Genomic DNA, 24,619 nt, shown 5'->3' with positions numbered 1-24,619 from the left:
AAAGAAAGCCACTGAGAGATTTTGGGAATGAGAACAAAACAGGATGGAGGTAAACTGCTTTTTTTGCTAATTTGGACTATGTACTTGAGAATATATTGAATATTTAAACAGTAACCAGAATTCATTGCTCTTCAGTTTCTCACATTCTCAAGAACCTTTCAGGGCTCTACCATGAAATCTTTAACCACAACAATCTACTACCGTATAAGATTCTTTTTCTCTGGATTAGAGCAAGGATGACTACAATAATTTCACCTCATGGACTAGATGGAATCAGCTTGAGATTACATTTTGGAGTTTCCCCATTACCTTTATAGGAAATGGGAGTGAGAATAGGTAGGGGAACAATATGAAATGGTGGTTAGAAAAGACAATCAGTCCACGCAACAAGCATTTATTAAGTGTCTACTATGTGCCAGGCACAGTAGTGAGTAATAGGGACACAAAGAAAGCCAGAAACAGTCCTGTCCCCCCCCCCCCAAAGAAGTTCACATTTTTAAGGGGGGAAACAATATGCAAATGACTAGGTGCATACATGATGTGTACAGGGCAAATTGGAGGTAATCTCAGAGGGAAGGCACTAACCTTGGAGGAGATTGAGAAAGGCTTCATGCAGAGGGTGTGATTTGGTCTGAGTCTTGAAGGAAGCCAGGAGGCAGAGATGATGAAAGCTCACTCCAGGCATGGAACAGCCAATAAAGAAGCACAGAGTCAAGAGACGGAGGGTCCTATGAAAGGAATAGCAAGAAACCCACTGTCCCTGCATTGTAGAATATGTGAAGGGTAATAAAGTGTAAGAAGTCTAGAATGTAGGAAGGGGCCAGCTTTTGATGGACTTTGAAAGCCAAACTAAGGATTTTATAATTAATCTTGGAGGTAATAGGAAGTCACTGGAATTGGGGCGGTTGGAGGGGGAGGTGAAGCATAGCAAGGTAAAACCTGTGCTTTAAGATTATTGGCAGCTGAGTATAAGACTAGATTGGAGTGAGGAGAGACTCCAAGCAGCAGGAAAAAGAGGGACATGTGTGAGGAATATTGGGAAGGTAGAAATGACAGGACTTGGCAACAGATTAAATATGTTGGATAAGTGAAAGTGAGAAGGCCAAGAAGTCACCTAGTCATGAGCCTGGATGCCCAAAAGGAGGGTAGTAACATATATGGTAATATGGAAGTCGGGAGGTAATTTAAGGAAAAAAATAATGATTTCTGTTTTGGACATGTTGAGTTTAAGGTGTTTTATGGGATATCTGTTCAAGATGTCCAAAAAGTTAAGTAGAGATGCAAAAAATGGAGGTCAGAAGAGAAGAATGATGAGATAAATAGATCTGAGAATCATCAGCGTAGAAATGGTAATTGAATACATGAGTGCTAATGAGAACAAGATAATGTATATAGAGAAAAAAAGACCCATGAACAGAGCCTTGGCAGATGCCTATAGTTATCTGGTGTGACTTGGATGAAGATTTAGCAAAGGAGACTGAAAAGAAGTCAGACAGGTAGGAGGAGAACCAGGAGAGAGCAGTAGCTTGAAGAGAAGAAAGTATGGTAGGGAAGAGGTTGATTCATAGTGTCAGAAATTCAGAGAGGTCAAAAAAGGATGAAAATTAAGAAAAAGCCATTAGATCTGGCAAGTAAGAAATGACTTTGGAGAAAGCAGTTTCAGTTGAATGGTAAGATTGGAACTTCAACTAATAAAGGTTTAGAAGAGGTAGTAGAAGCAACTTTTTCAAGGCTTTTAGCAAAAATTGGGGGGGGGGAACAGTAATTAGCAGGGATGTTCAGATAAAGTAAGGATTTTTAAAATGTATTGTTTATAAAGGTAAGGGAGACACGTTTTGTGATTTTCTCCAGCTTCATTCACGAGCACATGAAGTATGAGCAAAAGCAGTAGAGAATGGAGTAGTCTATGGTTGGGGCTTAGCAAAACATGATCAGTAATAGGATAAGAGGTCAAGGGTCTTAAAAATAGAGGATAATGTATAGTTGAATTGATTAACCAAGAGTTTCACATAGAGAAGAGACAATCATGTCAGCAAAAGTGTATTTTAGTGTAGGTGAGACTGTGACATCCCTTTAAAAATCAAGAAAGTGCTTATAAGAGGAGGACAGATTAATGGTGGGGGTGGGAGGGGAGACAGAATAAACCAAATGTTCTTAGTTGATGAGGGAGAGAGTAAGGGGAGGAATTCAAGTTGAAAGAGAAGTCATTGAGAAGTCAAAACCAAAGTGAAGGAAAAGGTGTGAAGAAGATCAGGTTAAGATTGGGATGAAAATATCGTCATTTAGTCTAACAAACATTTGCTCAAAGTGCCTGCCGCATGATCTGATTCTTTCCAAAGTATGAGGTGAGATTATCAGCTACAATGGGCAGCTTCTTTGGACAGTTCAGAGTGCCCAAATCACCAGGGGTTTTGTGAATAAATTAATGAGTTCTGAATGATGCAAATACAAAACAAGGAAACTGAGCCAGTGAACAGGCAGAAGGCTGAAAGAAATACACAAACACAAGGTTATTTTTTTCTTTCGATATTCTATTTGGCATTAAGCCATAAAGGTCTGTTGGACCTCAGCCGTGACAGACATTCCCCCTAACTCCTCTGATGGGCTTCTATGAAAGTGAGGCCATGGGAAAGGTGTGTCTTCACTTAAAGAAAATCATGAAGGATTAGATTCCTGTACTCAGTAGACTCTGAAAACCAACAATAGTGCTTTCAACTCAGTTTCTTAATCTTGACCATCCAGGTGGTTTCAGTTGTTTCCATCATTGAAACTATGGTTTGTGTGTTGTGCATAAATAAAGTGTGGGAAAGGGATGTGAAAGGGCATAAAGACTTGTTTTCCTTAGAAATGACTGATTTTTTTTTCTTAACATAAAAAGTTAACATAGAAGCAGAATAGGCAAAGTGAAGAGCGTACTATTCACAGTCTGGGCTTTGTCATAGTTCTTACAGGTTGAAGGATTTTACAACTAGTGCTTCAATACTAATAAGAAGGAAGTAACAGTCTCAGATAATAGAGAAGCCAAAATTGGTTCAAGGACCTATTCTGTAGTTAGCTAGGTGTGTTTGCCCATAAAAAGGAAAATAATAATACACCCTCGTATCCTCTTTGCAGGATGATTTTTTTTTTTGGCTGGGTTGCAGAGAGGAGTATAAAAGAAAAAGAAAAATAGAAGTCAAGAAGGCTAGGTCCGTTTCTTCATCAGTCAGTCTACCAAATGAGGTGACATATTCCTTCTTTTTCAGTGACACAGATCATTTGACTTCCTATTTCTCCCTGAGACTCCCAAATAGGTCCTGAGAGAGACAATGCCTTTGACATCCTTCTCTTTTCTTCTTCAGATGATGGTGCCATCAGGGTGTGGAAGAATTTTGCAGATGTGGAAAAGAACCCTGAGATGGTGACTGCCTGGCAGGGGCTTTCAGACATGTTACCAACAACAAGAGGTAGGTCTGCATGGAATTTTTCTTAGAATCTGAAGCATATTACCCAAGGATGCCTTTTCAAACCTGGATAAAGTGATCCACATGGCTCCGTTCCTCCTCCAGCAGTATCTCTGTCAGTAGTGTCTAGTTCACTTTGGGATTTCCTGGTAACACAAAACTAATCTGTTTCTCTGTCAAAATCACTATAGAATCTGATCAATATAATGTAAGAGTGTTTTGGTGTGGTTTCTGTCACTATCTCAGCCCTTCAGCTTTGATTTGCTTACTTGCCTGTTTCATTGATGTGTGGAAAGTAATGTCATTGTCTTTGGTGTGACTTAAAACTGAGATGGGTGTTTCCTAGGAGTAGATATTGTCTGAAGATTAAAACCAAGAGAGAAGAATCAAGCTTTTCCAAGATTTAGTCTGTGCTTTCTTTGATCACTCACAGATTCTTAATATGTCATGAACACTTCTTCAGTACCTCCGAAGAGTGGTGATTTCAGCAACATGGTTATTCTTTCCATTGATGCAGATGGCAATCTCTCCATACTTTATTAGATGGTTCCATGAGTTTTTCTGGCCAAAAATAACCACCTACTACCTAACTCTGATAATGAGCTCTCCAAACTTAGACTGGACTTCACACAATAGTCTTATTTGATCTAAAGTCTTTCCAGCTTGGTAAGACCTTTCCCTTTGTAAGAACTTGTGCTTCCCTAGAATAGGCTATAAGAACCCAAAGCCATCTCCATTCAAGTAGAAGAGTCATAACAAGCCATTTTAGATGCCTTTGTAGCTAGGTTTTCCAATTTTTAGGACAAAAATAAAATTCCATCCTGGTGCTACCGAAATCCAAAATGATTATCCTAGGTGCATCCATATTTGCACCCTGAGATCTGAAGAATAAGTGTACCTGACCACTTTCCTGCCTTGAACTATTGGGGAACATTATTCCTGTTCTCTAAATTTAGTCAGTCTGATTACAACTGACTACTTTCACCATTACTTTGGCTCATCTTGTTGTGTTTTGCACAGCATTGCATGTTGCATGTCAGCTCATTGCCTGTCTCCAGTTTGGGCATAAATCAGTCATTTCTAGTCTGTTTGCTATTCCCTACAGGTTTAAAGATATAGAGGAACAATATAATTCTAGTCTGTTTTTCACCTAAAACCAACTTAGATAGGGAAATAAAATGCTGTCAATTCATTTAGAAGAAGCTACAAAGAAGTCTAGGATACAAGAATGATTGCAATTGTTACTTTAGGACGTAAGTGGCATTTTCTTTGTTCAAGGACCTATGTGTGTGTTAGCAGCATTTCTTTCTGACCTTATGGCTTAGACTATTATCTCTTAATATCTATTTCATCTACTAGATGAAGTAATTGGAGTATGAGAGTTGTTATCTCCTTTTTAGGTTATCCCTAAGCTAATCCTAATTTTTAAAAAAAAAAATCCTTTCCCTCTTCCCTCTGATTCTCTCTATTCATTTATAATTTCTGTAACCATATTTGATATTCTTACCTTTAACATGTTTCCTTTGATGGTTTTCCTCTTTCAGGGATTGTTCTTGCATTAAATTAAAGGAATGTTTTCATTTGTTCTTGTCTTTTTTAGTAGATTCTCTCTCCTCTTTATTTTTGTGAAATATTGATGTTAAAGGGTACCTATCAGACTTGTTCTTATGTCTAATGGGAAGAGCTACATGCCAGGAGCCTTTTGAATCAAGAGGGAGCTTTTCCAAAGTGAGCCTCACTGCAAATCGGAGAAAGTTCACTTGTCTTAGTATCTGATTCCACTAGAGCCACTCCCAACCAATATTCTTTGCAAAGAGATTTTAAGAGCATGTTGGAGGTAATAATGGTCAAACATACTTGTTGAGGAACTTGGAACCAACAGGGGTAACAGAGCAGAAAACTTAGATTGACCCTACCTAATTTCTAACTAGACAAGCTTTAAGATGCTGTGAAGAAGTCCTTTTCAGACTTTTTAATCCCACAGCTGACTCCACCTTACCCCTTTGGGTATTTGTGCCATAGCCAAATGACACTTATCTTTGTTCCAGTGGTAGGACAGAGCTCCTTCCTGGAGAAGGTGAAAGGATTCAAAGAACACCTACATGCTCTCCAGTTTGTAAGGAAGAATAAATTGTTCCTAAAGGAAACAAAAGCCAACATATTGGATGGCAGAATCAGTAGTCCTAAGTATCTTTAGAGCTTTAGGCTAGAGCATGGATCTGCAGCTAATAAGGTAAAATTCAATAGGAATAAATGTAAAAGCCTTAACCTTGGGCACACACACACAAAAAAACAACTTAAACATAAGATGGGGAAGGCATGATTAGACAGCGATTGTTCTGGAAAAGATCTGAGAGTTTTATTAGACTGCAGGATCAATATGAGTTAGCAGTGTGATAGAGCAACCATAGCAGCCAGTGCCGAATTGAGTTTCATCAAGAGGAGTGTGTGTTCCAGGATTAGGAAGGCTATGGTCCCACTCTGCTCTGTCCTCATCAAACCATCTGGAGTACTGTTCAGTTATGATTAAGAAGAACATTGATAGGCTCAAGAGAGGAGACCACAGGATGGGGAAGAGCCATAAGTCCATGTCATGAGGATCATTTGGAGGACCTTGGCATGTTCAGTCTGGAGAATACCCATGGGATGTGATCTCTATCAAGTATTTGAAGGCTTGTCTTAGGGAGGAAGAATCAGACTTGTTCTGTTGGATTTCAGAGGGCAGAACTAGGAGCTCTGGGTGGAGTTGCAGATTTAGCCTTAATGTCAGGAAGAAACTGCCCTCCAATTAGAACTCTCCAAAAGTGGAATACTTTACCTTGAGAGATGATGAATTTCCTCTCCTCAGATGTCTCCAAGCTGAAGCTGGATGACACTTATTGACTATGTTATGGTAGGCATTCCTTTCATGTATGGGTTGGACTAAATGGCTTTAAACTTTAAATTTTGAATAAGATTAATAACTTTTAACTCAGATTCTATGATAACAAGTTCTGTTTGAAGATGTCCTCTGTTTGAGATGCCTTTGAGACATTCAGTTCAAGATATCCAATAGTTTGTGATGCAAGAATGGTACTCAGAAGGGAAACTAGAGCTAGATCTGGGAGTCATCTGCAGAGAGTTGATAATTGAAACCATGGGACTGATGAGGTCACCAAATAGAGTATAGAGAGAAGAGGGGTCAAATAAAAAGTCTTAGAGAACACGTTTCTCCTCCCCATCCCCCAATTACGGATGTGATCATGTGATGTCAAAAGAGACTGAAGACTGATCAGAGAAGATGAAAACCCAGAGTAGAGCAAATATACAGGAGGAGGGACTGGTCAACAGTGTCAAATGTAGTAAAACAGGTTAAGAAGTATGAAGATGGAAGGCAGGGGGAGGAGCCAAATTGGAGAAGATTTAGAAGAAAGTGAGAAAAAAAAGAAGAAGAAGAAAGGAAATGGAGGTACCCAGTAGATGGCTATTTTCAAGAATTTTAGCTGAAAAAGGGAAGAGAGATACATGACTAGCTACCAAGGATGATTGGCTTTAGTGGGGGGTTTCTAATGACGGGGTAGACTTGGGCATGTTGTTAGGCAGCAGTGAAAGAAATAATCAATAAGGAAATACTAAAGACTCGTAAGAGAGCATCCATTTAAGTGAGCAATCTGCTGGACAATTGATAAAGTATAAGATCAAGGGTACATGTAGAGGAATTGGCAAGAAAAAAGTCCAGTTCTTCATCAGTAACGGGTGAAAGGGGATTTGAGGGAATGGTATTAAGGGTTTGTGGTGTCATGAGGACAGCATGAGAGAGTTTGTGGACTATGACCTTGATTTTCTTGGGAAATAATGAGTTTAGAACTTCAGCCAAGAGGATACTTGAGGGGGGTGAAAGGTGAATGGGGGCTTTGAGCAAAGAAGAAAAAGTTTGGAAAGAACCATTTTGAAGAATAAAGAAGTAAATGAATTGCAATACTGCAGTGAAGGCTCAGTTGAGTTTATATAACATAAATTTATAATGGACCCATGGTCCTGAACTGGGATCTGTTTATTGTCTAGAGGAGTGACATAGTTAGAATCGCAGTTAAGGAAAATCGTTTTGACAGCTGTGTGAAGAATGGATTGGAGTGGAGAGAGACTTGAGGCTAGGAGACCAATTATGAGGCCATTGAAATAGTGCAGGCCTAAACTAAATGGTGACTTTGTTAGTAAAGAGAAAGGGTCAGAATTGAGAGATGTTGGGGAAGTTAGGATGGCAGGAATTGGTGCCTAATTGGTTGAGAGAGAATGAGGATAACAGCGAAGTTATAAACCTGGGAAACAGGATTGATGGCAGTTCTCTTTGCAGAAGTAGGGAACCTTGGTAGAGGGAAAGGTTTTAGGGAAAAGGTAATGTTTTGCCTTAGACGTGTTGAGTTTTGAGAGGTACTCTTAAAAAGCAATGACTTCTTCCTCAAGTCTGATACTTTCTCTAATTTTATTCGTATTTTATGAAAAAGTTCACCTAAGCCACTAGCATCAAGTAACAGTAGTTCCCATGAAGAGTCCAAGAATTCAGAGCAGGTTGTAACTACTAAGGATTTCACTTTCTTGCCCCCTGTCTCCCTTTCATACAAACAATCCCACTCTCCCTCCTCTTTCTGAATACATGCCCTATTGTGTGAACAAAGAAGCAGAGCTAGATGTGGCAAAGTCATTGATGGGATGAATAAGATCATCTAGGAATGCTAAAAAGTGATAATGTGCAGGGACAAGAGTGCTTAGGAGAACCATCTCTGATCTTGGGCACCTTTCACACACCCCTCTTTTGTTGGGGATGGAAGGTGTGTTCACTTCTTTTTTTCTTTTTGGAGGAGGGAAGGCAGGGCATTTGAGATTAAGTGACTTGCCCAAGGTCACACAGCTAGTGAGTGTTAAGTTTCTGAGACCGGATTTGAACTCAGGTCCTCCTGACTCCAGGACCAGTGCTCTCTTCACTGTGCCACCTAGCCACCCTGCAGTATGTTCACTTTAAAGGAGCACATCAGAATGGCATTTTCCAAGGAAGGACAGACCCTTGAGGGACTTCAGTAAAGTTGAGGGAAGTAGTTTTTCTGACACCATTTGAAAAAACCTTCTCTAGAAAGCACATTCATTTTAGGAGCAGTGGAAAGAAGGATCATCTAAACTTAAGGAAATGTGGGTCTTTTCCCTGTCTCTGCCACTGACTAGCTGTACATCCTCAGACAGAATTCACTTTGTGTCTCTGGCTCCATTTTCTTTTTCAAAATAATGAGAAATTATTAAATCTCTAAATTCCATGACTAATAGTGATGATAATATAATATTATATCTTAGATTTGAATCTGAAAGGAATTCTTCTTTTTGCAGACATAAATAAGAGGAAATAGAAACCCAGAGATATTAAGTGACCTAGCCAAGATCACACAAGCTGGAATTCAAACCCAGAACATCTGACTCCAAATCCAATACTCTTCCTACTGTACCCTGTCATGGTACCATGTTGCCTTTGTTCTGTAGGATTGCTTCCAGTTAATGAAAGTAAACGTAGTACTGTTTTAGTGATGTTCTCCTTTCCTTAATTTCCAACAGACAATGGTATTAACATTGTTTTATTCTCAATTTCTGCTCCATTTGCCATACATTTCTTTCCCTCCTACATCTAAATCCTTCCTTTGCCCACTCATGAAGTTCCAAGTTTTCACCTCTTATTTGATCATTACAGGATCACTGAGTTGTAATCCTTGGAAGAGATTAAGTGGTGGAAGTAAAAAAGATTCTACAGAGACACATACCATTTCCTCATGCACCCAGGATCTCACCGTTACCAGCAAGTGTTCCCCTCCATAATCAAAAACTGATATTCCTCTATCTGACCATAACCTCCTAATATTTCATCCCTTATGCCTTAACTCTCCTTCACCTTCCTAAGGACTTCCAATCCCTCCACCCCTCAGTACATTACCCTTATTCCATCTTCATTTTCTCTTCCCTCCAATTTTGACCCTGTAAGTTGACCAAGTCAACTCTACACTGTCTTCTAAGCTCAAATACCTTGCCCCATTGCCTATCACCACCCATGCCTTGCCAAACTTCGGTCTTGGATTACTCCCATCATTTTTCTCCTCCCCTCCTCCCCACATAACCATGGTGACTGGCTACATTATAAATTCATGTTATCCAACTTCAACTGAATGCCCATGGCAGTGAAGCAATTCCTCCCTAACTCATTCCTCACAAAGCTTTTCCAGACCTTTTCTTCTCTCCTTCAGCAAAAGACCTCTCCTATTAACTTTACTGATAATATTGAGGCCATTCAACACAAGCTCCCTCTTTCCCCTTTCTCTTCATCTCAAAACCCTCAGGCTTTATTTCCTACTCTTTGTATCCTCCAGGTTCTAACAATAAAATGCTGTTTACACTTGCCAAGAGCTATCTACATTTGTCCTCAAACATGTCCCCTGCCATCTTCTCCAGCCAATTTCAACTTCCTCATGCACTTCTCTCTAATCTTCAGTCTCTCACAACTCTAGCCCATCCTTTAAAAAAAACTCTCAATAGACCCCTTCATCACCTTAAACTATCATAAGATAAGCACTATGTCTCTCAGCTTTGTAACCTTGGTGTTACCCTCAACACCTTACTCTCCCTCACCCAAATCTTACAGTTTCTACATTTATAGCATCTCTCACATTTAACCCCTCTTCTCTATTCCATTAGTTTCTACTATTCTATCAGCTACCAATTCAGGTCCTCATCACCTCTCACTTATGTTATTAACTTAATCTCCTAATTGCTCGCCTTGCCTTAAATCTCTCCTCATTCTAGTTCATACTCCACATAACTGCCAAAGTGATTTTCCTAGAGTAAATATCTGTCATTCCTCTGCTCAGTCGGTTCCAGTGGGTCCCTGTTACTTCTAGGAGAAAATATACTATTCTCTATTTAGCTTTCGATGCCCTTCACCACGTCTCCAATTTTTATTTCTAGTCTCATTGCATATTACTTCCCTTCCTGAACTCTATCTGAGTAGATTGCAGAGACCTTCTTTAATATACAGTGAAGTTGGTAATATAGGCCAAACCCATGAATGAAAATTGATGAAGCTGGAAATATAGATTGGGCATATGTTATAAAGGAGATTTTAAAGCTAAACAGAGGGACTAGAACAACAACCCCTCTTATATCCCCATGCCTCCACACTACTAGCTGTGTCCTGTGTCTTCATCTATACCTTATCATTTGTATTTCTTCAGACACAGCTGAAACACCATCTTCTACATTAAGCCTTTCCGCACTTTGTAGTTAACTACTTTGTATTTATTCTCTTCGTATTTATTTTGAATATCTTTTTTTCTTGTTTTCTCCTGCATTAAAATGTAAGTCCCTTGTGCATAGTGAGTTTTATTATATTTGTATCTTCAGTGCCTAGCAACAGTGTCTGTGCCTGGATTAACTAATAAGGTGAGAGAAAACAAGAGCCTTTCTTCAGCAAGATGGTAGACTGAGCCCAACTCCCCTACACATACCACCCTAAGATAACACTGTATATCTTGCATAAAAGAAAAGAGAAAGGAAAAGAGCTCTCAGAGAAAAACAAACAGCAAATATGAAGGATTAAGTAAAAAAGAGTCACCAATAGAATGAATAAAAGAAAGCCAAGAGAAATCTCCAGAAAGAAAGAACAAAACTCTAAGAGCAAGAAGTCCACCTTGAGAAGAGAAAATGGACAAGTCCCAGGAACGTACCGATTTAGAGTCATAATGAGAGATAAAAAGGAAAAACCACTGGAAATAACATTCCTGATGAAAGAATTCACAAACTGACAAATCTTAGTGAAGCAGTAGAGTCTCTGATGAGAAGGGTCAGAGGTGGTTAAAAAAAAAGATGCATAAAATTAGAAGATCAAGCAATAAAACCAAATCAGAATGGCAAAACTGGAAGACTCAACAAATCAAAACAACAGAAACAAGCTTGGTAAGAATTATTGGTTCCTTAAAAAATATTTTAAAAGTCAGTGTCTCCATATTCCAGGAAATAATATAAGAAAACTTTCCAGAAGTATTAAAAAGGCAGCAGTGTGCAAATCTGAAGAATCCTCAGATGAAAGTCTTATATGCTTCCAAGATAGAGAATTAACATACAGTGAGCAGCTGAAAAGGGAAGAGATAGGATTTCCCAATACTATTTTACATTTCTTGTTCTCTCTTCTCCATAAATATACTTGGAGTAAAGCTGTTTGCCTTTGTCAGAGTCTTCAGTAGTCCAAAGGTTTTCTACATTCTGACTATGCTCTGAGTTGCTGGCTAGGTAACCTAGTTCAGAAGGTAATTTCATTTATTGATCTATGTCATAGATCTCATATTATGAGATGAGAGTGGCACTCTCTTCCAGTGGTCCTCCGCTTCTTTGATATCAGGGAGAAAATGTACAGTCTCTACATCATCACAAAAGCAGTTCAGCCACATATGCACATTGAGGACACAGTCTTGTGCATCCTTTCCCATGTATGCTTGGATTACTTACAAAAATCGAGAAGTTGACTAGAGAATCAAAGCAGGTTTTTGCTCAAGATCTTCCCTCTTCAGATACCCAGATTGTGGAGTGGAATTGGTTGATGAGACCACCTGAAGAGTCATTTTGGAAAGCAGTATCCTGACTTGAATTCCCTTGGGTCAATATCTCTTATTGTTCCAACTCTTAAATGAAAAAGATCTCATTTCATAGAAACTGACCAGCAGAGAGCTATTTATTTTGACAAAAGGAGCAGCTTCATTTCCTCACCAAGCCAAGTCTTGTGTAGCTCAACAGAGCACTATTATCCTGCACTGAGTCAATCTCTACCACCCTGACATTTCTCCCACTTTCCAGAAGTTGTTTGTTTTTTTGATAGTCTGAACTTAAACCCCTCCACTGCTAATTCCTCACTGTAGATTTACCTCCCCAAACTGAGCATCTGTAAATTTGAACATCATGCTCATTACTTATCTTGTCTTTCTACTAAAGAACCCTCTCTGTCCCTTTACCTCCTTGTTGGCCTTTGGCCCACCCTCAACTGTGGCTGAGTTGATGCTGCATTTACAGAAGTTAGTTAGATTGGTCATTTATGTTGCAGTTAGACAATACACATTCCACAGGGGAAAAGTTCTTTATAATCAAATCAATGTTGTTAGCCAGAGAGTGTTAACTGTTTTCATGTTTGTCAAGTAGAGTGATTTCCTAGGCAGGTTGTCACAACTAAATCATTCCCTTCCCTTCCCTTTGGATGGAAGCATGTTGTGAACTTGAACCTTCTCTTCTGCACTCATTCCACTTCTCTTTCTCTTTTAAGTTTCCCTTCTAATCTTGCTTTGTTTTGTTTTAATTTATTTTGCTTTGCCTGACCAACTTACCCTTAGTACCAATCCCATAATCCCTATTTCCTCACAGGTCTGGCCCGAAGGGTTTCAATCTATCTTGACCGAAGTAAGCAGGGAGGTGAGTGCCTTCTTTCCTCTTACCTACAACCATCCAGGGTACTGGGGGAAACTGGGAGCCTGTCCTTGCCTTCATTTTGTTGATTTTTAAAGTTAATTTTTTTCCTTAATGTTCTTTTCACATCTTTTAGGTTCTTTTGCTGCAGGGAGATATGGTTAAGGGACTTAGCTTTGCTTCTTTTGCTTTATTCTTTATTACCTGTGTATAAACTGGGCAGAGTTCTTGATTACTGGGATTAAATTGACCAATAGAAGTAGGACATGTTTAAGTGAAGAAATTGTATAATGACAAGGAACTGAGAAGAAAACCCACCTTCTTAAAATGAGATTTGAATGTATCATCTAATAGTTGTGCTTTCTTTGGGCTTTTTCAGAAAGCGTATGCCAGTGGCCTTAAAGTTCCAATCTTATCATCACTACTCTTGTGTGTGTGACACACATTTTTCCTGCTTAATCTCTAAGCACTGGACATCTTCTCTATATAAGGGGACTAATATTATTTTCATCTTCCCAAGCCACTTTTTCCCTAATATTTGAATGGACACATTAAAAAATTCTATATCCAAATCCAGTAATCCCAAATTCCTTCATTATAACTATATTCTTGTAAAACTGTTTACAGATGAATGAAATATTCTAATTGGATTTAGCTGTGGCGTACTAAGAAGAACATAGCCATTGGCACAAATCTGGAAAGTGGTTTTTCCCACTTGTTCTTTCAAGAGGGCCCTGTAAAGTAAGCACTAAACCACTTGAAATATCTGTTTCCATCAGAAAACCCCACATATAAACATGAAATTTGTAAGTAAATAATATTCTAGGTTACCAGTACATCTGAATGACAACCATAGCTGATTAGAGAGTTCTAAAACATGTTTGACTGATTTTACATATTTTACTTTTAAACTACTACAGTTCTACTTGAAAATTAGGAGTTCTTTTGTCATATAGACAAAAAGTTTTAGAAGATTAAGGCTCACTAAAAAGAGAATGAATACATTCTTTCACCTTTAATTTTTAGAGCTCAGAGTTGGATGTGTAATCATCCTTCAAGTAACTGTTTGGTCATAGCCTAGCTTTTAGTTATCCATTGCTTTCTTTGAACTAATGGCATAAATGACATTCCCAGCTAGGTAACTCCTAAAGCAAGATTATCAAGAAAACTCTAGGCTTGGGTTATGCTATCAAAATCATTAAGTATGGACTGTGGGAATCATAGACTTGAAAACCAGGAGCCAGCAGAGATAGCACTGAATCACATTTTCTAAAGCATTTATGTCTGGAAAAGTACAGAATATATGAAATAAAGTAAAGCTAACAGATTTAGGATTATTTTGCTGAAAGTGAAAAAAATCTAAATTCTTTGAACTATAGGAAAAGTTCTAAGAAACATATTGACCACAGAATATCTATGTGCGGAGACAAAAATCCTCAGAAAAGGACTTACTTACATTATCATGAAAAAACTTAAATTAGACAAAAGGAAAAAAATTTTTTTAATCAGAGAGGGTAATTAAGCACTGAAGTAATCTTTTTGGGGAAATTATGAGGTCATCTTCCCTGAAAATCTTTAAGATGTAGCACAGTACCTTTCTCCCAGTAAGCATTTAATAAAGCATTGTTGAAGGAATACATTTATATGCCTTGGTTCAGGTGCTGAACCATACCTCTTTGTGAAATCTAGAGGTTTGACTAGATGACCTTTTCAGCTAAATAATTGATTGAATTCTTGGTAATAGAAAGCTAGAGGGGGTAGGCATGGAATTATGGTGACTTCAGTTCTAAATCAAACACTGGTTTGTCAGGAGCACCGAGTGGTTCTTTTAAAAGCTGAAATCTGGAAGCATAGCACATATTGCCCTTCTTTGACTATACCTCCAAGCTCTGCCCCATGACCTAAAGGGAATAAAGGGCTCTTCCTCTACTCTGTTATTTTGGCAGTGTGTATTAAAAAGGTTGTCCAAACTTTTGTGTGTGTGAACATTGACATAAATCTTGAGTTTTTGATTAATTGTTAATATTCATTAACTGAGGACTGAAACGCAGATACTGTGATTACCAGAAAAGAGCTGATTATGTTAGAGTATAGAGTGCAGAGGGAAGCTGAGTCAGAATCCTTTAATGTGAAACCTTTGCACTCCCTCTGATCATTAGGGAGCTGATAGGAAGTTACTGGTAGACCATTATCCTCCTCACTTTCTGTTCCTTTAGAAATTCACTGACAAATATAAAGTCTAAAATTAGCAGGACCTGATCAAAGGGAATTCCCCACTTAATAAGCAAGAAATCAGAGCAAGTTAAGGAAGCACAGACAACTCTGCTGCCATTACTACTTACTCTACTGTCGTATCAATGCTGTTAGAACCAAACAGGCCAGAACTCTACCCCGTGCACCCGAATAGCAATGTGCCAATCAATAATGTGCCATGGCGCTCAAGCATCAGACAGTTTCCTCTATGAAAAAAACTGAGAGACTTCTCCCTAGGGGATCTTTTTTTTCTTCTTTAAAAAAAAAGTGTTATTGGCCTTTGTTTTAATATATCATTCATTTGATTCATTCAGTAAGCATTTATTTAGTGCCTCATTCATCAAGCATTTACTTAGTGCCATCTGTTTTAAAGGGCAGCATGATGTAGAAGATAAAGAGTTGGTTTCAGTGTCAAGAAAACATGGACTCCAGTCCTGCTTCTGACTCATCCTGGCTATGGGACCCTGGGCAAGTATCCTAGGCAGTTTTCTAAGAGAATTAAATTTCAGGGTCATTGCTAATATAATTTGATAGAGTTTTCTCACTGGGAGTTCTCTTCACCAATAAAATCACAGACCAGGCCAACATAAAAAATGTGTCTAAGCACTGCCTACAAAGACAAAAGGGAGACTCTCACTCAGAGATATTCTACAAGAAGTGGGAGGCAGCAAGGCACAGGGGGATTAGAACTGAATTTTAAACCTAACTTTGAAACCTGGTTTGGGCAAAATTATTTCATTTTTTTATCTGTAAAATAAGAGGTTAAACTGAATGGTTTCCAAAATCCTTTCAGACCCTAAATTTATGATCCTATGATTCTGTTCAGTGTAATCAAAATATTCAAGGAAAAGTAAACATAAAATATACGCCAAGTAACTGTGCAGTAATTTCTAGGGGAGGGCCACTAACAGCTCAGGGATCGGAATGAACTTTGAGAAAAGCCAGGGGTTAAGATGACCACATGAAACATCAAAGACAAGGACCAATTCCCCCACTTTTTCTCTTTACCAATGGTCTAGGAAAAAAAAAGTATCAGGTTAAACAATTACCAAGAAATCAAAGAGAAACATCATTAAGCCCTTTTTTATACTTTATAACCCAGATCTTCACAAAAACAGACAACCATATGCCACGATACTGAAAGAGAAGCCAGCATGAGCCCAGATAAACAAACCAGAAACCCATGGCTACACCCTACTCAGGAAACCCAAAGTAGGGATAGAAGAGCACTAGCACCCTGATCCAGGAAATTTCATGGAGGTGATTGAAGTGTATCTAGTGCCCCAACCAGCAATACCTCAGAGGAGACCAAAGAACCAACACCACAAATGAGGAAGCCTTGGGGTCAGAAATGACAGCACCCTAACTAGGCAAACTCCAGGGGAACAGAAGGCCACCCTGATCTGGAAAGTTTGAAGAGGACTGAAAAGAATACCCAGAAGTGTGACCAAGGAATCTCCAGGGGAGGTAGCAGACTATAGCAACAGCCAACCACAGATCTCTAACGAGAGCACTGAAGACTGCCACTCTTATGAAAACACCAAGGGAAGTGAAAGTCAATGACAAGAACCAAATAGAGGCTGACCATTCTGTTTAGTAGTATGGGAGAGAATAGAACCTGGCCCTGGTCCAAAGTCCCAAATCAGCAACTGAGACTAGAGATATGACTAAACAGAAGAAGTGACAGAACATTATGGATCCAGAAAAATCCAAGAGAAAAACCCAGAAGTAACTAACTCCATAACAACTACAAAGCGGGAAAAATATCTTGGACACAAGGACTGCGAGATTACCTAAAGTAAATAAAACAAAGAGTAAAAAAAAAAAAAATAGAATTACAAGCAAAATAATAGCTCTGGATCAAATACCTAGAAGGGGAATAAATAAAAACCTTAGAATAGAAGGTGGTAATATATCAAATTGCTTGCCATTTGGGAGTGGGGAGGGGAGGGAGGGAGGGAGAAAAATTTGGATAAAAAGTGAATGTTGAAAATTAACTTTACATGTAATTGGAAAAAAAAATACCATTACATTTTTTTAAAAGAATAAAAGGCGATAAACTTTGCCCAGGTAACCCTGAAAATTAGAATGAACCGAACAAAAATCAGAAATGATTCCATGAGACAATGACAAATGTTAGAAGAAAATCAAAAGATTTAAAAATTAGAAAAACTGTAAAATACCTACTATAAGAAGCAGCTGATATGAAAAAATAAGCCAAGGAGAGAGGATTTAGGAATCATTTCACTGGAGTTGCTAAAAAAAATTCCATAAACAGCAACAGCAAAAAGCCTGGATAACCATTTTTCAAGCAATCATAAATGAAAACTGTTCAGCTATTAGAACTAAGGAACAAAGAGAAAATAGAGAAAGAATACTGTAGTCACCTCTTGAAAATAATACCAAAATGAAAACTTCCAGGAATGTCAATCATCAGGTCAAGGAAAAATACTGCAACCAGGAAATCTTAAACTTTCTGTTGAGTTTACAGTATTTCTATACCAAATTTGGAGGGAGGGAGAGAGGAAGAGAGAGAGAGATGGAGACAGAGGTAGGTTGGTTGTATGCTTCTCTTACCTCAGTTATGAGAACTCATAAATTTTTCCCCCTTAGGGGCAGCTAGGTGGTGCAGTGAATAGAGCATCGGCCCTGAAGTCAGGAGGACCTGAGTTCAAATCCGGCCTCAAACACTTAACACAAAACTAGCCGTGTGATCTTGGGCAAGTCATTTAACCCCAATTGCCCTACTTTCCCCCTCCAAAAAGCAAAAAAGATAAAATAAAATCTGCCCCCTTCTTTCCTTGTATCTTTTCTGGGAAGGCAAGAAGGACACACGCATTTGTTGTTTACAAATGTGTGCCAGGCCTAGAATATTCTTTTTCCTCTCCTGAGACCATCAAAACAGAACAAGGCCATCCACAGTCCCTCTCTTTGTCTTATGTATATGACTCCCTATGTAATCTTTGAAGGATTTAGGGGTCAGAAGGGACCCATTAGGCTGTAAGTGCTTCATCATTGTTTTAGCCTTTGCCAATTTCTCAAATGTTTTTTATCTCATAAGGCTTCTCAAGAAGACTTCTATGTTTGCATTTCCCTTTCTGTTCTGGTCTCTTCTTCAGGAACACTTTATGGCTTTTCCCTTAAAGATCCATTTTTTTCCTACCTTTGTAATTATACTCAGTTTTACAAGGTAATTTATTCCTGGTTATAGGTCTTTATTATGGTCCTATATTTCCTCTCCTAACTGTAGTAGCTGTCAAGTCTTGTGTGATCCTTTGTTATTTAAACTCTTTCATTGTGGTAGCATGTAGTATTTTTTCTTTTACCTGGAAGCTCTAGATCTTGACTGATGTTCCTGGGAGTTCTCATTTTGAGGTTTCTTTGAAGAGATGACTCATGGATTCTTTCTGTTTTCACTCTAATAATAGTTTCTAATCAGATGATTTCTTGAAAAGGGGTTGCGCATGGAAGTTTTCAGGGACTCTGATGAAATGATTCTTGAATTCTATCCTTGACACATTTCCATGTCAATTGCTTCTCGTAGTAGATACTTTAAATATTTCTCATTGTTTCATGTAGTTATTGATTGGTACATTTTAATTTTTAGTGTTATTTGGGTAAGAATTAACACTTTCTATTCTAAGCTCTTTATTCTCCTTCCAATTACTTCATACAGAGCTATTATTTTGCCTCTAATTCTATTTTTTATTTCTTACCTTTTTTTCTATGTACTTTTGTAGTCACTCAAGGCATTTTTTCCTCTGTGACTCTGCTTGTAATAGTTGTGTAGTTAACTCTGTTCTTCTGGCTTTTTCTCTTGGGTATCTCTGGATCCATAATACTTTTTCTTAATGTACTGTGTCTTCTTCTGCTTACTCATATCTCGAGTCTCAGTTGATGATTTAGCACTTTGTGCCAGGGCCAGGCTCTACCCTTTCCCATGCTCTTGGACAAGTTGGTCAACCCTGCTTGTTTCTTTTCTCAGTTACCTGGGCTTTTACTATAGACTTCCATTCTCCTTTTGTGTCTAGGTTTACAACATTTATAGGCTTCAGACCTTGCCCTGTATGAGATAGTTTCATAGTACTATGGTATAAAAGATTCTCAGGGATGTTATTGCACAGAGTACCAGGGCCTCTAGGCATCCTGGTCTTAATAATGGCGGCTCCTGGCTATCTGTCTATGGTGACAGTGATCAAATAGTTGCAGATTTCTAAGATTCCTTTAGTTTCCCCATCCAAAAATATACTCTGAACTTTCTCCCTTCCATTCTTCTCAAGCTCAGGTACAAAACCCTACAGGCTTCAGGTATTCCTGAAGCATCTCTGGTCTGTTGTACACAGTGCCTGACATGTATTAAATCCTTAATAAATTCTTTATCTCTCTATATGTACAGGGCTCTAACTTGTTTGCATTGACTTTTCTGATAGGACCTCTTTGCTCTTGCCTGTATGTAGGCTAGCTATCCTATCTTTTACTGTGCAGCCCTAGACTGAATGAAAGCACTTATTGTCATTTCCCTTTAGGTATTTTGGGGGATTTGTTTGTTTTTTGAGACTGGATCTCCCTATCTTTCCCAGACTAGAAGTATGGTGGCCTAACTCCTCTGCTCATCTTGATGGAAGCTTTAACTTTCTCCCATTTCCATCCTAAACTGGTTCTCTCCTCCGACAGTCCGGTGGCTCCCCTCTCCTGAAGGTTCACCATACTGGTGCCAAACTTAGTGTGGACACCAGATCAGCTTTAGTTGTAAAGCACTTAGCACAGTGCCAAGCACATAGTAAGTACTATATGTATTGTTGTTAATTGCTGAATCTAAGTAATTCACCAGCCTCAGATTCCTGTTCTGTCCACCCCACCCACCACCCAGTAGCAGGCATCATGGGCGTGAACCATTGATACCTTGATTTCTTGGTCACTGTTCAGTTTCATAATCTTCTAGTTTTCACTAGAATACATGTGGGAGAGTTGAGCTTCTCTGCACCCAGTCACAAAGTCATCTTCACCAGAAGTGTGAGAGCGTGAAGTTTTACCTGTCAGATACAAGTCAGCCTTTAATTAAAACGAGCATAGTTCATCTGAAAACAAATAAATGAAGGAAGAGGAGAAGATGGAATTCCTAATTTCTTAAGGGATCTGAGTAAAAGGAGAAGAGAAATTCAAGAGGGACCCTTCAGAGGAGCTTTTGTCAGCAGGTGATTTCTTTGCTGGAGGTGGGTCCACGAACTTCTTTGCCAAAATGGAAGGGTTAAGGTCTGAGATGAAGGAAAAAGAGGATTCCCCATACCTTCCACAGACCCTCCCTGAGAAAAAAGAAAGATGAAGCAAAGAAATGAAACCCAAACATTTTCCCTACTCCAGTCAATAGTAATTCCCTTAGGCACAGTGCCAAGCGTTGTTGTTAATTGCTGAATCTAAGTAATCCACCAACCTCAGACTCCTGTTCTGCTCACCCCACCCCCCACCCAGTAGCGTAGAGAAACAATGATATTCAACTCTTTTTGGAAGTAGAATAGTAAGAACTCTTTTAGCACTTGAACAACATCATTTTCTTTGCAGGCCTGTGTTTTATTAAAATCATAGTCATTGTTATTCTTCCATTTACTCACTCCCCTTCAGTTTTCTCATACATATTCCTGACAAGTCAATTAACCCCTTAATCTACAACATTTCAGTAATTAAATCTGTGATATATTGCAGTATTCATTAAAGGGGGACTAAGGGAGAGAAAGGCTTAGATGAGATGAATGACATTGTGTCTGTGCGGCCATAGGTTGTGAATATTCTGAAGTCATCAGGATAGGACACAAAATGTCAGATGCAAGATGGCAATATGCTAAGAAAGATAAAAAATTTTTAAGTATACATTTGTTTATTGGTTGTAATTGGGTTGTTGCTTTTTTGTTTGTGTGTGTGTGTGTGTGTGTGTGTGCACGCACGCATGAACATGTTTCAAGATGGGAGAAAATTTTGGTGCTAAGTATTCATTTGAAACTGATAAAGGAAATGATCCACAGTTTCATTTTCTTAGGGAATCCTACAGAATATGTTCCATGTGGTTCACAAGTTACAGTCTTAATTTTAGCCAAGACACGTTTTTTTCTCTTCCTTGATTTTATATAGACTATATTAAATTTAACATAGTAGTTTTAGCACTTTGCTTTTGTCTATTTCCTCTACTGTATATTTTTCCACTTTTATTTCTTTATTTAAATTGACTTTTTTTCAATCCACAAAACATTTATTTCATCTCCACACCCCCATTTAAAAAAAAAACATAACAAATACACAGAGTTAAGCAAAACAAATGCCTTCATTGCCCATATCCAAAAATGTATGTCTTGTTTTACATATTTAGATCTTCACTTCTCTGTCAGGAGATAGAGAGCATTCTTTAGCATTAGCCCTCTGGAATTATAGTTGATGATTGTGTTGATCAGAGTTCTTAAGTCTTTCAAAATTGTTCATTTTTTGCAGTGTTGTTGTTATAGTACAAAGTATTCTCCTGGTTCTATTCGTATCACTCTGCATCATATTCTGAGTGCTTTTTTAAATGCTTCTTTAAAGGAAAGGCTTTCCTCTTTGCAGGGGAAAGATGAGGGGATAACACTATTGTTCTTCTGGGGGGGGGGGGAAGAATCCTTCCTTGAAGCAAATAAGTTTAGTCAAGCTAAATAAAGCCACACCTGGGTTATGTCTAAAAATGTTTATTTTGTATTTCATATTTTGTATATTTAGTCTATCAAATCTCTATGAGAAAATGGGAAGTCAGACCTCTGCAGTTATGATCGCTTATTTCATTAATCATAGTTCTTATGTCTTTGTTGCTTGCTTTCCCTTTACATTATTGTGATCATTGTTACTTGTTCTTCTTGCTTTTCTCATTTCAGTCTACATCAGTTCATACAAGTCTTCCCAGGTTTCTTTTAATCCATCCCTGTCATCATTTCTTTTAGGGCAACAATATGCTACTACATTTATATGCCATGATTTATTTAGCCATTCTCCAGTTGAACCTCAGTCGTTTTATTTTGCATTATTTTTATTAGTAGTAACTTGGAGCATTTCATTTACACACACACACACACGTGCACACACTTTTCCTTATCTTGGAAAGTCTGTTTTCATTCCAGCCAAAGATTTCCACAGACTGACACTTTGTGGAACAGACTGAGTCTGTGTGTACCTTTACATGTCCTTTTCTAAGGACCTTGCATAAAACATGAATGGCTTGTCTGGTGTGCCAAGTAGAAAGGATCTAGAATATTAGAATTGTCTGTTCATTACCAAGAACAGAGGGATGTGGTTGAAATTACTCCCTGTGTACCCCTACACTGCAAGAAATAGTGATATCAGCAAATCCACAGCTCAGAAAACAGCCATAGATTACAGAGTGCCCTTAGTGATGGTGACACAGAGGAAGAGAAGTACATCATGTGTGTGCTGAGTGTTATGGAAGCCTAAAATATACCAGTCTTGATGCCACTGCATCAAACAACACCAAGATAACAATTGATATCACCTCAGAATAGGGAGTTGATAACGGTTTCATCCATCACTGTGAGGAGTCACCATCCATTCATAACTGCAGGCCTCATTCTGAAATTATGATATTTTTTGATTGGAGGAGTTTCCCACAGTACTCTTTGTCCAGATGAGCAGGCTTGTATGTAGCTTTTCTTTTATAAATCTTGATGAAAGATGTTAGCATATGAAATATTAGCCACAGCTTGACTCCTCTTTGACTCTATGTCTGACTTGTGAAATTCAGAGCTGTAAAGTGTAAGGAAAAATGTATTTATAATGACATCAATCAAAGCAGAACCTTCTAACTATATAAATGATTTACTTTAGAAGTAGTTGGAATGTTTTTTATATATATAATCATAACTGTAAGATTTTAAAATTGGAAGGAACTTTAAAAATCATCTAATCCAACCTATTCCCTCTACAGCATTCCTGACAAGTAGCCATTTGGCCGTTGAGGGAACACTTTTAGAAGACGGGCTCTCACTATCTCCCAGGGCAGCCAATTCCATTGTTGGACACCTTTCATTATTAGATCATTCTTCTTTTTTATTTAATGAACCAGAAACTGGCCTCTATATAACTTCTCTTCATTAGTATTGGTTCTCCCCTGTGGAGCTACCCAGAGAATTCAGTGGCCTGGTTTACTCCATACCTTTTTAATTTTCCCTGCTGTGATTCCGCTATGTTTCTGGAAACTCTAAAGAATCCAAATACAAAGATGCCACCCATGTCTTCATATGATCAGTTTGTTTTTTGGTTTTGCTTTAACATGGCACAGTGGATGGAAATCAGAATACCTAAGTTGATATCCTTCCCACTTAATAGTAATATTATGGGCAGATCATTTAATGGCTTATAACATCTTTTTTCTCCCTTGTAAAATGGAAATAATTGTATTTACACTACCTAACTCAGAGTTATTATGAGGAAAGAACTTTGACATTTTGACTTTTGCTTTGTTTTGAATTTACTCTTCCTCTTCTGATGTTTTCCTGTCCTTTCATTCACTATACTGGTCACCTTTATCTGGAAACTCAAGTTTTTCAGTGTCACTCTTAAAGTGTGAAGGCTGACATTATTAATAAGAATAATAACTAATATATATCACTTACAGGTTGCAAAGCACTTTATATAAATTATTTCATTTTATCTTTCTAACAAGTCTGAATTTAGGTACTAAGTATTGTTATACCATTTTATCTATCAGGAAACTGAGCCTGAGAGGTTAAGTGATTTTTTTCATGCTCACACATCTACTAAATGTCAGGAGTAGATTTTGAACCTCCTAGCTCTATCCACCACACTGGCTAGCTGTAATATTTCAGAAGTGGTCTAAAGGGGAGTCAAAATGGCTGAGTAGAAGCACAACCTCAGAGCTGCTCGAGCTTCCACCTTCCCCAATCAATGTAAAAAGGGAAATCTGAACAAACTTTGGAGCTGCAGAACCCACAAAATGACACAGAGAAGCTAACCTCATGCTGAGGACAGCCTGGTAGGCTGGCAGGAATCGGCCAGCGCAGAGCCCAGGCCCGCGTGAGCCAGAAGTTTTAGCCCCAGGGCGGGCCTGACCAGCCACCTGCTGGAGGGACTCCAGATCAGCAGCAGCCGTGGCCGTTTCCAGATTTATCAACACATAGATGTGAAGGAAAAAGTGAAAGGTCAGTGCAGTCTGGACTTTGGGACCCAGTAAGTGGGAATGCATGCCCTTTACCCCCCGGGAGAGAAGCCGCTGAGACACTGGCACACCCAGCCAGTGCCACGTGGCAGGGTCAGCTCCTAGCCTGCAGAGTGTAGGGGGACCAAGCGAGCAGTCTGAGGGGTAATCTCTCTTGCTTAACTGCTTGGATCAGGATTGCAGTCTAGGGTGGAGGTCCTGGGATTAGTGTCCAGCTTGCCAGAGAATGTGGAGGCCTCAGAGAGGGTACACATCTAATACC

The 24,619-nt window shown here is 38.6% G+C and overlaps 1 protein-coding gene across 2 annotated transcripts in view; it reads left to right on the top strand.

Moving 5' to 3' along the window:
- Positions 1 to 24,619, top strand: part of RPTOR (regulatory associated protein of MTOR complex 1) — a 528,996-nt gene that overhangs the window by 475,446 nt on the left and 28,931 nt on the right. Inside the window, exons 28-29 of one of the 2 annotated variants that reach the window (XM_069064092.1) lie at positions 3,342 to 3,446; positions 12,858 to 12,905. In XM_069064092.1, coding sequence (XP_068920193.1) covers positions 3,342 to 3,446; positions 12,858 to 12,905 — 153 coding nt within the window. The remainder of the gene's footprint in view (positions 1 to 3,341; positions 3,447 to 12,857; positions 12,906 to 24,619) is intronic. The other variant, XM_069064093.1, reaches the window with a different exon arrangement.

This window comes from Petaurus breviceps, unplaced genomic scaffold, assembly GCF_028583685.1.
Source record: "Petaurus breviceps papuanus isolate PSGF00001 unplaced genomic scaffold, PetGlider_PUasm1.0 90617, whole genome shotgun sequence".
Classification (NCBI taxonomy): Eukaryota; Metazoa; Chordata; class Mammalia; order Diprotodontia; family Petauridae; genus Petaurus; species Petaurus breviceps.
This window is presented reverse-complemented; position numbering and strand designations above follow the sequence as displayed.